Source organism: Moschus berezovskii, chromosome 10 (genome assembly GCF_049115385.1).
Source record: "Moschus berezovskii isolate FMDL1 chromosome 10, NW_MosBer_1.0, whole genome shotgun sequence".
In the NCBI taxonomy this organism is placed as follows: Eukaryota; Metazoa; Chordata; class Mammalia; order Artiodactyla; family Moschidae; genus Moschus; species Moschus berezovskii.
In genome coordinates, this window is record NC_142469.1 from 23,068,970 (window position 1) to 23,082,614 (window position 13,645).

Consider the following 13,645-nt stretch of genomic DNA (forward strand, 5'->3'; position numbering starts at 1 on the left):
AAGTTCCATCAAATAGAAGGTACAGAAAAATCTTGAAATATACAGCAAAGGATCCTAAACATATAGGGCAGGAGGATATCAGGGTGTCAGAGTACACTTCCCTAAAAACTGATAGTTAAACAACCTGAAAAATGAACAGCCAGGGAAGGCAGGGAGGCGATAATCTATCCAGGTGGAGGGAAGAGCATGTGCAATGGTCTGAGGCTGGAAGGAGCGCAACATTTAAGCAAAAAAAGGAAGTTAGGTGTGACCAGCCCTTGGAGCACAAAGGAGTGAGCATCAGAGGTAATGACTAAGGAGGAAGAGGCCGACTGCAGAGAGTTTTCTAAGCTATGCCAGGCATTTTGGGCTATTTTCTAAGACAATAAGTTGAAGCTTTCTAGGGAGAAAAAAGGGAATATATGGTAAAAGATTTGCTTTGGGATAACTGCAGTTTTATCTCTTGAGAACAATGAGAACAGATCAGAAGGTATGTAACTAAACGCAAAAGGTGATTTTACAAAAGAAATTAGACGGTTCAAAACACAAAATTTCATTTTAGAAAAACTTAGTCAGTGGGCCAATAAGATTATGAAGGCCTTCTCAAGGAACTGAATATTTTCTCTCAAATTTAAGTATTTATCTGGCAAGATACAAACTTGAGAGAACACATCATGTTTTACTGTTTCTAGAATTCATATTCTGGGGCATAATTCAAAAAGTTCCTATACCCAAATCAATAAAAGGGACACGGGTAGTAGAAGACTAATGAATATAGAATTTCACAGAAAAGGTTAAAAGGTGCTATATAAATGTGATCAAAGCTAAATGCATAAGATAAATGAAATATCCAAAGATATAACTGAGTTACTCACCACCTCTCTTAAGCTTCAGTTTTCTCAATAATAAAGGTAGGGGTAGAGTTTGCAGTTATTATGAAAAGCAAATAAAAACGTTTTATAAACTTGACGGCATTATGTACTAACATCTATACTGACTGTCCTTAAAGAGTCAAATCTTCATGTTATAAAAGCGGATCTTGCTGTTTTTCCTTTACTTTTTTTTAAGAGACTTTTGTGTGAGATCATTTTTCCCCTGCATCTCCCTTAAGATACTGAACAAATTGCTGCTGTTTATGTAAATATCTACTCAGCTTAATCATGGACTTCCCAGTTTTTAAGATGTCTAGTTTCATGTTCAATCCTGAACTTCAAAGTTTCCCTGAAGAAATTTGAAATAAAAAGTCAGAGACTTTATGAAGAAAATATGATAATTTGCTTCACTTAGAGAGCTATGAAATTTAACATCAAACCCAATAATCAATCTGGAAAAAGATATGATGCAAACTAAAAAAGGAAATGGCTAGTGCTTCCTAATTAGTACTGAAATTATATGTCAGACACATCATATGGCGGAGTAGGGGAAACCTCTCATCACATCCATAATCTAAAAACAAATTTTACCTTACAATTTACAAAAGAAAATAAAACATAGCCACAAGAGCAACCATTTAAACTCACCCAAGGAAACTGTCATTCTTCAAAGTGCCTCCCCTTTTTTGGTCAATCATAATTTGAAAAGAAATTTAAACAAAAGAAAAATATGAACGTCTATTTTATTATTTGGTGCTTTGGCATACTGAACATTAGTTTTATTTCCCTTAATAAACAAAAATGCAATACATTTTAGTAGTCTCTCATAACTACCTGTTTTTAGGCAGGAAAGAAGGAAGAGGTAAGCAGGGGAGGGGTGAAGGAGAAGAGAGATTTAAAAAAACAAAAATCTGTGACAAGTGAAAATATGAATATTATTCTGAACTTTTCCTATTCTACCCCAGTTCATCAATTACAGCAATTATATAATATCTCTTCATTTAATACTTACTAATGCTGAGGAGCTGGATCTATAAGGAATAATACAATATAACCTCTATCCTCCAACCCTAAAAGCAGTAAATATCATCCAGGGGACAGATTAAAAAACAAAACCAAGGACCGCCCCCCCAAATATGTAAATGGTTAAAGAACAATACAAATTATAAAGCCATATAACTATTTTCTAGTTAGAAGATTAAAATAGCAAAAGAAAATAAATTATGGAAGGAAAAATGGTTACTGAGAAAAAAACAGATCTGAATAAATGTATGCAAATAAGTGATTAGTAGACACCTAACTAAGGATTAAAATATGGACTGTACAAAAGGCCGGAAAAGGTACAAGACTGAGTAGAGTTTTAGGGAAAGAATGAACAGAATCTTAAAATTTACTGAATTATATGCCAAATGTTAAATTAGACATTATATGCTAAAATTCCAAGATTTATAATAATATAAAAGCTTTTTCTAAGAACTATGAAAGGAATATAGTCATAAAAGAAAAAAAATAACCCCACAATTGCAGACCCTAGCCCAGTGCCAGATACGCTAACAGCCATTTCAGAATAAGTCAAATACAGTATTGAAAATATGGCAAAATGTAACAGTGAAAATGAGAAGGGAAAAGAATCTCCTCTTTAACAATGTACTCTAGACGTATTTGAAAAATAATTAACTGAATGTTAATTACAAGGTTAGAATAGAACATCTTTTGTCACCTACTTTGTGCCTCACTTTGCTAACTCATTTAAACCTCTATAAATAACTAGATATAGTAGATATTCTCTCCATTTTACAGACGAGGAAATTGAAAGGCTGAAAAAATAAACAACTTGCCTAAGGCCACACATCTTGTAGTCAAGATTCATAACTAATTTTACTTGAATATTTGCTGCCTTTGTTCAAACTAGTTTCCTCAGAGAAAACTAGAAATGCGGACAAGATTTAAGACTCCTTTTAACATACAGCAGTCCTTCCCCAATTCACGGTTTCTCTTTCTGCAGTTGTAGTTACCTGTGGTCAATCACAGTCTGAAAATATTAAATGGAAAAGTCCTGCAATGAACAACTCCTCTTAAGTTTTAAACTGCACACCATTCTGAGTAGTGTGGTTGATGATCCATTCTACCCAGGCTCCTTAGTCCAGCATGCTGTGTTAGTCACTCAGCTGTGTCTGACTCTGCAACCCCATGGACTGGATCCAGCTGGGCTCTTCTGTTCATGGAATTCTCCAGACAAGAATACTGGAGTGGGTTGCCATTGCCTTCTCCATAGTCCAGCATATCCGGTACATTCAGTTAGCAGTCATTTGAGTTATCAGACCATGTCAGTCATCAGATTGACTGTCTCTGGTATTGCAAGTGCTTATGTTCAAGTAACCTTTATTTACTTAATAATGGTTTAAAGTGTAAGAGTAGTGGTGTAGGCAATTCAAATAAGCCAAAGAGAAGCTGTAAAGTGCATCCTTTCAGTGAAAAGGTGAAAGTTTTCAACTGAGTAAACAAAGGAAAAAAAAACTCCTGGGAATTCCCTGGTGGCCCAATGATTAGGACTTGGTGCTCTCGCTACCAGGGCTTGAGTTCAATCCCTGGTCAGGGAACTAAGATTCTACAAACTGCAAGGTGAGGCCAAAAAAAAAAAAAAAGAATGAATATTTTATCTGTGAAACTGTGAAAGGAAAAAGAATGTGTGCTAGTTTTGTTGTCGCACTTCAAATCACAAAAACTACAGCCACACTTTGTGGTAAGTGCTTAGTTGAGGTTAAAAAAAAGGCATTAAATTTGTACAATAGGGTATTTTGAGAGAGAAAAAGTGAGAGATCACAGTCACAAAACTTTCATTACAGTATAGCTGACCACTGAACAACATGGAACACTTATATCAGGATTTTTTCAATAAATACTACAGTATTACATAATTACAAGGGACAGAGAAATCAGTGCCCCTAATCCCTGGACTGTTAAAGGGTCAACTGTATATAGTTATAACTGTTCTATTTATTAGTTATTGTTAATCTCTTACTGTGCCTAATTTATAAATTAAACTTTATCAGATACTTCTTTAAAAGCAGTACATATAGGGTTTGGTACAATCTGCCATTTCAAATATACACTGGAGAGCTTAGAACATACCCACGATCAAAATAAAGAGAAACTACTGTATAGGCTTTTTAACCTTAAAAAGCTGTGGAGCAAAGCTGCTTTTCAAGGCAAAGCTGTTTCCTTACACACAAACATTTTGAAGAATCAGGTTCTCCAACACTCATTTCCACTCACCAAGACTGCAACTTTGCTGCAGAAGCAACAAGTAAACTAACAAAGAGATGGCAGCATCTGGCAAACAAAAGAGATGAAAACTTGGGAAACCTAGAGATTAACAAGTTTACTTTGCTGACGTGTTAAATCTAAGAAAAAGGCAAACAAGGCAATTAGCAAATGACTAATCTAATACAATCTTTTTCGTAAGATAAACATGCTTTACAGTCTCCAAATTTAACTCTAAGAACAGCCTTAACGTTAAGTATCTCCTCTCCTATTTTCTTCCCCAACCGTTTCACTTACTATTGAAGTAGGGTTGTTTATCATAGGTAAATAAATACAGAATAAACTGTATTTGAAAAGAGGCATAATTATGGGTAAGGAGGTGAGAAAGGACAAATATCAGAGATTTGTGAGTACCTCTGAAAGTAAACGTTGCCATGCCAAGTACACATTCACAGCTCTTCCACAGAAAATTGTCAGAAGTTAGTGATAACAGATTAATGGTATCTTTTGATTTTTCTGCTTCTCAAAAACATTTATTACAGGAGCCAACTACACTGGTTCTTCTGCCCTGAGACTGAAATTCAAGCAGTTTTCACAATATGTATCAAATAATAGGAGGTACAAAGTAGTCAAGATTTATAAGCAGATAATAAAATAAAATAGGGTAAGAAAGCACTGAGATAAACTCCAGAGTTGGTTTTGAAATTATACAGGTATGAGTTTTAATATTCCAGGAACAATGAACCAATAACCCAGTTCACTAATAAACTTTACCTCCTAAAAATCAATTTTGGGGTTTTTGTTTACCTCACAGCTATCCTTGGAGACCAAGTCTCTCTCTTCTTCCAACCATCTACTCTGTTTTTTACTCCCAACCCATTTCTGAACTTTTCCTGTTCTACTGGAGGTCACCAATTACATCAATTACCTACTGCCTCTTTATTAAATATTTACTAATGCAGAGGAGTTGGGTCTATACAGAGCACAAACACATAATTTCCAACTTCCAGAACCTAACAGTACAGCAGAAAAAACAAAGGTAAATAAATAGCCATGATTATGTGACAAAGCTATAGCAGAGTAAGTAAAAGTACTTAATTCTGCTTGGTTACATTTGGGTTTTAAAGCATGAACAGATAAATGTTCACAGAATGAGGGGCACTGCAGAGAGAAAGGGATGAGGAGACTTTGGCTGACTTTAAGAACTGCCAAATAGTTGTACACAGCTGCAGCACAAGGTGCAAGTGAGGGAAAGGTAGGAGAAGGTCCGGTTTTGTGAGCCACATTACAGGGCTGAGGCTATTCAAAGTCACTGGGGAAAAGGAGGCATGACGTGATCACATCTGCATTTTAGGAAGTCAGAGCCATGGTTCTCAACTGGAGGCAATTTTACCCCAGGGGCATCTGGGAATGTCTGGAGACACTTCCGTTGTTACCACTGGAATTGCTACAGACAAGGATGCTGATAAACACCCTACAATGCACCGGACAGTCAATTAGGAAAAGGAATTATGTGGCTCAACATGAGAACAGTGCTGAAGTTAAGAAATCCTGGTTTAGAGCTAAGTTCTGGGGTAGAGGAATACGACTGGAAGCAGGAGATCGGCTAATTTGTAATTCGAGGAGAGCAGAGGCCATGCTCCTCATTATCCTGCAGTCCAGCTCTAAGCCGGCATGCGACATGATTCAGGCATGCGACATGATTCAGGGACGCAGTCTTTACTCAGGCTTCCCTGGCGGCTCACATGGTGAAGAACCTGCCTGAAATGCAGGAGACCTGGGTTCAATTCCTGGGTCGGGAAGATCCCCTGGAGAAGGGAATGACCACCCACTCCAGTATTCCGACCCAGAGAACTCCATGGACAGAGGAGCCTGGCGGGCCACAGTCCAAGGGGTTTCAAAGAGTCAGACATGACTGAGTGACTAACACTAATATTTACCTGGGAAGTGAATGAATGATGCAGAGCTCCAGGCAAGAGCACAAGGCCCACATGTGACTGTGGCAATGGAAAACAGAGTCAAAGGACTGGAACAGAATATACAGGCTTTACTGAAAAAAAATCTAAGAAAGGAAAATCTAATTTATCATCACCCCAATTTAATTGATTTTCTGAGTTATAGTAAAAAGTTTAATTAAAAAAACTGTGCAAGCCTTAAGTGCAGCATTGTATTCTGTACTGGATCTTGAAACAAGAAAAGGTAATTAACTTGGAAAATGTGGTGAGCTATGAATATGGTCTGGTGTTTAGTTAATAATAACATACCAACATTGGAGGAGTAGTTTTAAGGAATTCTAGATAATACAGGACTGCAATGTGAGGAAAAACTGCGCAACGGGTTATAATAGCTCTTTGTGCAACTTTCCAGTAAGTAATTTCTTACTTCAAAAAAATGTTTTTAAAAAGCCTATTTCCCAAATGTATCAAACCTTAAATATTTGAATCTACACTAAACATTCCCATTTGTATTTTAAGAAAAGCTATAAGGTCTTTTTATTACATGGGCCTTTAGTAACACTACACTGATCAAGGAAAAGAGCAAGGAAAATTTTTAGAGGCAGCCAGACAGAAATGGCAGAGGAATCAACAAAATAAGATACTAACACTCATATTTAAAAATAAAAAACTTCTGACTCATAGTCTGTGATAACCTGAAATGAATATTGTATCACTATGCAGGCAAATTATTCTGCCAAAAAATCTAATGAATTTTTCTTCCCATTACCATCCCAGTCACACTTTCATAATAATGACAAGACATTCAAGATTGTCACCAAGGTGAAGTGAAGAGACATGACGCTAAACTACGACTATGAGTAAGTAGAGTCATTTTGATTAGTCCAGCTTCTCTTTAGAGATGTCAAAAACTATATGTGAATACAAAAACATCAGGTAAAATTCACGTTCCAATACAGGTGTTGTTGTTTTTTTAAACATGAAGAGCAACTTCTTGAAAATCTGAATGGAAAAATGTATCAAAAATCTTAAAAATGAAATAAAACTCTTTCACAAAGGTACAACAATTACCTGGTTGGTTATTAATTCTATTACATAAATATACCAGCTGCATTTCTCTTGATGTGACACAAAGCTCAAGTTATTTTGGCCATATTTAAACCCCCTATATCCACATCAGCAATATTGACTGATCTGATGATTAATGACATGGCCTAAAATACTTTATCTGACTTTGTAAATATCTGGTATCCTTTTCCAAAATGTGACTAATACCAACTTTCTTGAGTAGCCAAGTGTTAACCAACTGTTAACTATTAGTTTATTAAGAATAAGGCACAGCATAAGGGGAGTCACTGTACTTTCACAACTCACTAAACATGTAACCCTAGTCAAGTCACCAAACCTTTTCATGCCTCAATTTCCTTCCCTGTAAAGTATTAGCTACCTAAAGATCATTTAACGTTTTAAAAGATAACAATAAATGGGAAATGGTTCGAGTAGTGCCTGGAACGGAACAATTACTCACAGAGCAAATGTTAAAAGGAAAGCTACTATCAGTCACTTTTGCACTTTCACTGCCTTCCACAGTGTTGCCTGAGGATACGCTGAAAGAACAACATATTCCCCTTATTAAATGGATCCGCATTTTTTCAAAAAAAGGATAAACTTTTCCCTAGAGGGGACGCTTCTAATAAATTTACCTTCCCCTTCTCTTAAGAAAACTGTTCTACTTCCTAGTATAATTTTCTAGGTGAAAATATATTCGTGTCTCAAATCCTTTGTTGTTTTATAGTTGTTCATTATACACAGACAACATAGGAATCATTATTTAACCAGGACAATCATATTAAAAAAAAAAAAAATCACCCATGATTACCCACCATACAAACATAGGATACCTTTGGAAAACAGCTCAGAGAAAACTATCTAGAATGCATCAGAGACAAAAAGATGTAAATCATAAAAGAGAGGGGAAGAGAGAAGACAGAGTGAGAAAGTCTAGCATCTGTTTAACTGGAGTCCCAGCAGAGGAGAGAGAATGGAGCATGATATTTTAAAAGGTAATGGCTGACAATTTTCCAATGCCAATAAAAGACATTAGATTCAGGAAGCCTAATAAATCTCAAGCTTGATAAACAAAAAAATGACACCAAGGCATATCACAGTCAAACTTCATAATACCAATGAGAAAAATCTTAAAAGCAACCAAAGTAAATGAGATCATCTTTCCAGTACCAACAGTTAGATTTATACTCAAATACATCAAAATTGTCTATGAAGTACAAAATGCCCCAGATAAAACATAAAACTAAAAAGTACTTCTATAAGCAAAACAACAGAAAAGCATATTGTACATAAACATTAAACAAGTTATACAAAACCATAATACTGACAAATTATAATACGGTAATACTGACTAATCACCCAGAAAAGGAAGAGAAATAAGTATAATCTGGACAGGTGGAAGAAAGAGGGAGAAGAACACTTCTGACTAAGCAGGAGGGTAAGGATAGAAGCGGCTATGATTAAAATACGAAGGTCTCTGAAAGTCAGAAGTAAGACTTGGTGGTAGAGGAATTGCAACACCATCAAAACAGCATAAGCCACCTCTCATAAATACCTTGAGCAGAAGAGAGACACAGCAGAGGTAGAATTAAATAAAAGTAATATTACAGTGTTACATATAGTATAACCTGAAAGGGAGAGAGGGAGAAGATACCGGAAGCAAGACTAGTGTGAAGAAGGCTATAGTAATTCAGGTAAGACAAGCACCTTGTAGTAGTGGAGTTAAAAAGGATGAATTTAGAGGCCATTTCAAGAACTATCTGCATCAGTTTTCTGTCTTTGAAATTTTAAAGGCAAAAAAATACACGATTATTCATAAAAATAACCAAACTATTACAACTAATCTGTATTATGATACAGTTACCTACTGAATCAACCAAGTGACATACATCTTAAATAAACAATATTCTGTAAAAATACCAATGAGCTAATTAGACAGGTACAATATTTACAATCCATAATTACACATTATTATGACTTTTTCACTATAGATTACTAACATAAGAAAAAAATCTGAGGGCTTTTTCCTCTTTGAAGGCTAATACACAAAAAATGAAAATTCTTTGACTTCACAGCAAGTAAAAATCATTTTTATTTTCAAAAGCTCTTTACTAAGAGGCTATCAACTTGGTAATGAATTCAAACAACTCACCAATGCTGGGTGGGCTACCATAGTTAATTGGTGACTCTGGTGGTCTTCCACAATGCAATGCAGCCAGAGCAGATCCTTTCCACACAACATGCTTGCAGCCTATTAAACACACACATTTTTTATTGGATATAAAGATAGAACACAAAGACAAAAAGTGAGAAAAAGACTGTCTAAATGCTGTTAGAAAATTTTCATACTTTTGTTTGTGCGTAGCAAGGACTGTCTTCCAGCTCCTAACAAAGTTTGTACTCCAGGAACACTTTGTGGAATCTCTTGCTCAAGAAGAGGTCCCAGTCGATGACAGATCTGCAGCAAGTGATCAGGTGCTAAATGTCTGTAATACTTCACCTATTATGTGAAAGACACATATAAAATGTTTGCTAAATAAAGTGGGCAGGATACAATTATTTACAGTAAATAAAATGTATTTTAAAAAACATAGTAATTTGTTCTTGCTAGTCAACATTTCATTTTACTTGGGGGGAAAAATTCACATTCATTCTGTGAAACCCCTTGATTCACAGTATAAAACAACTACCCAACCATGATTTAATCCTCTGAAGAGGAAAAGTGCTAAACAATTGATGGAACCTAAATACAGCAAGTTATAAACTAACAGATGCTAGTCAATGCAAATACTGAACAATGAAGAAACATATATTAAAACATAAAATGGTATGCCCCAGTCTAACATTTTAATTTTCAAAATAAACAAAAAATCATCTGTCAACATTTTTTATCTCCAATGATATTTTTAAAAATCTCCACAATAGTTCAGGATTAAAGAAACTTGACAGGGTATGTTCTCATTACAAAATCTAAAGACATCTATATAATTTCTATGCTGAAATTTATAATTTACCAAAAGCTTCACAGAGAGAAAGGCCAAATTCCAACTGTTAAATGAAACAAGTTTGACTATAAAATAAATGTACCAACTATAAAGTTTGGGCTGTTTTTGGAACAACTTCAAAATATTGCTTAATTTAGATTAGCAGTCAAAACCAAGATGTAAAATGCTTTAATTATCCATCCTGAAAATTCTTTTATTAAATAGACAATATTTGCATAAGAATGTAAAGAGAATTAAATTAGGGGGAAAAAAAGTACACTATGCTTTCACTTTATGTTTAGATTATCAAGTTACAAAAAAATTCTCACTGCAGTACCTAAATATTCTAGTTTAGCTGTTTTCAAAGTGTGTTCTGGGGACTCCTAGGGATTTCTCAAGTAAAAATTGTGAATATTCACGCTTCCACTGCAGGGGACACAGGTTCAATCCCTGGTCAGGGGAACTAAGATCCTGCATGCTGCACAGCACAGCCGAAATTTTTTTAAAAAATGAATAATATGAAGATGCTATTTGCTTTTTCACTCTCATTTTCTCATGAGTTTATTGTAAGTTTTCCAGTAATGTTCCAACAGACTGAATGTTGAAGGGGCTATAAGAAACCTGCCTTCTATTAAGCCACAGATTAAATATCCCCAAAAGGATAAAAAATACCACTTGCTTCATAAACTTGTTTTGGGAAATAATCATGTTATAAAAATTTTTTTACTTATATTAACATGAAATGAGTTTACTATACTTAAATGAATAAAAATATTTTAAAATTCGTCTTTTTAAGTGGTAAATATGAATAGATCACAATACACACAAAGGAACTGCAATAATTTTCATTAATGTAAAGAGGTGCTGAGGTGAAGTTTGAGAACTACCACTCAAGTTCATTTAGACTAAAAACAAAATAGTAACTGCAAGTTTGCACCCTTTGACTCTTTAACCATTTCGTACCCAAGTAGGAAGAGTCAAATGTATAAGATTTCCAGTTATAAAATATACAAGCCATAAGGGTATGATGAAGAGCATGGTGACTATAGTTAATAATACTGTACTGTACAACTGAAAGCTTTAACAGATCTTAAACGCTCTCATGACAAGAAAAAAAAATGCTTTAAGTATATATAGTGACAGATGTTAACGAGACTTACTGTGATCCTTCACAATATATACAAATACTGAATCATCATGTTGTGCATCTGAAACTAAAATAATACTATACATCAATTTCACCTCAGTTTAAAAAAAAAAATGGAATAAAAAGAAAAGTCTGAGAAAATGTCAAAGAGCCTAAAAAGACAAGATCACATTTTTTAAAAAGTCCATTCATCAATGACAATTTTAGTATGAATTTTTATAAAACAGATTTTGAGGTCGTGAGGGATTAAGTGATCTCAATCTATCTTGCAGTACCTGTTATACTCTAACTGCAAAAGAACATAAATGTTATTTTTAAAAAATTAGCTGTTATTCATTCTCTAGGTTGAAGCCAATTAAGGGGAAGCTATCTTACTTTTTATCTTAATATACTGTCATAGAGAAAATATGGAGCCATATTGTCTCATTTTGACTAGACAATTTAAAACAATACAGAGTTTGGTCAATCATTACTGGTAGAACGAATAGTTCTGGAAAAGAAGTTCTAAATCAAATAATACATACTACCTCTCAGCTTTTGAGATTCACAGAAGCACAATGATGTTAATGCCTCTGAAAAATCCTGATAAATCTATTTAATTTTGTTTAATGCACAATTACACAAACTCTAGTTACAGAATCCTTTTTTCCCCTAATATCATTTTGACTCAAAACATACTTTTTCAAGCACTAGTATGATTTAAACAGAAAAAGCATTCAGAAGAAAGTACACCAAAATACAAAAATTTTAAATGGTATTTATACTGTAATCTTCCTAAAATAATTTACTTAAAAATTGGAAGTAAAAGTCTACAATATTTTTAGGGTCCCTTCTCGTTTAAAACTTGTACATGATAATTATCCTAATGTGACTTTTTAAAACTGATCAAAATTCTTTTTACAATTTTTAGTTTGACAAGGAAGTTCATTACTTGTTAACTTTAGTTTTGTGATGATCCTGTTTTAGGGTCTTCTTACAAAATACATTTCAAGTAGTAAACTTGAAAATCTTGATTGCAGAACTGTATCTTTTTATCTAAATATCATGAATCCACTTTTTCCAATGACATTGCTCCTTGATTATTTAGTATATTTCAATTTTTCGAAGCCAAGTTTCATTTTTAAGTTAGAAGAGATACTTTCAATTCTTCAACCCCTCATGCTTTCTGGCTTTGAGATCTTATGCAAGCTGATCCTCTGATAGAAATCTTTACCCATGCACCTCCACACCTGAATTCTCCTCCAGGTCAGTCTGTGCTTCACTGCCTTCCATGACCTGCCTCTGCCCCTTCTTTTGTGGACATTCTGTGTTTCCACAGCACACTATAATTAAACTCCTTCCCAAACAGTCCTTAACCCCACTCTTAAGAACTCTGTAGTACTTATTACACCATATTAATTGTTCTTAAGATGTAGGAATCTAGTGACAGCTATGATCCTCTTCCCCAAAAAAACACATATATAGTCCCTACCACTATCTTGCCCTGTTCAGAGGTTCATAAGACTCTACACTATACTAAAACTGGCAATTTACTTGGTCCACGTCCTACCTAAGAACAGACGGAATTAGATCTTGTTCATTTGTCCGCCTAGAACCTAACAAAGTACTTATAGGTAAGTGTTTAACTATTAAGATAAACAAATACATGAAAATACACAGGGGAAAAAAACTGACTTCGTTGGTCATTAAATGGAGAGGTTCCTTAAGGTCTGATATCCCACAGCTCAGTTCCAGACACTCTCATACCCTTTCTCTATACTCTCTGGACAATCTCTATGCCAAAGCTTCCCAAATTTGCATCTATAGCCTAGCCTTGCTCACTGAACTTTCTTAAGAGTCCTCTCCTTGGAGTCCCAAGACCTCCTCAACTCAACACGTCCAAAACTACTCACGATGCTCATGCCAACAGCCGCCTTCAAGTTCCCTACCTTGGTGACTGGCAACATTACCGCCATCTCTCCAATATAAAATCAAGAAGTCACATTTTTCACACGGCCCATTTCCCTCTCTCACCTCATTCCAAATATCCCACCACATCCAACTGAATGTTTCTTTCCCAGCCTCAAACCCATATACCTATCTCTATCTCCGTAACAATCCAATTTCAAATCATCCATCTTTCCCACATCCACTTGTGTCTTCCACCTACCCGCCTGCTCAGTCACTTCAGTCGTGGGCGACCCTTTGAGACCCTATGGACCCTTTTCACCTCATTCAAATCTATTCTCCATATTGCAATTAGAATGCTCTTTCCAAAACAGATCTGGTCGTCACCTCTACCTAAAGCACTTCAGAGGCTTGCAGTGCTCTTTGGAGATACAAACCCTTCACGTGGTCTACTAGCCCCGAATTACATGTGGAGTCCATTACTGTTTC

General features: G+C 35.1%; 1 protein-coding gene across 5 annotated transcripts in view; it reads right to left on the minus strand.

The window, feature by feature from the left end:
* Positions 1 to 13,645, minus strand: part of PHIP (PHIP subunit of CUL4-Ring ligase complex) — a 124,323-nt gene that overhangs the window by 97,121 nt on the left and 13,557 nt on the right. For all 5 annotated transcript variants that reach the window (XM_055433706.2, XM_055433709.2, XM_055433708.2 and 2 more), the window contains exons 5-6: positions 9,488 to 9,638; positions 9,291 to 9,389 (exon numbers count right to left, since the gene is read on the minus strand). In XM_055433706.2, coding sequence (XP_055289681.1) covers positions 9,291 to 9,389; positions 9,488 to 9,638 — 250 coding nt within the window. The remainder of the gene's footprint in view (positions 1 to 9,290; positions 9,390 to 9,487; positions 9,639 to 13,645) is intronic.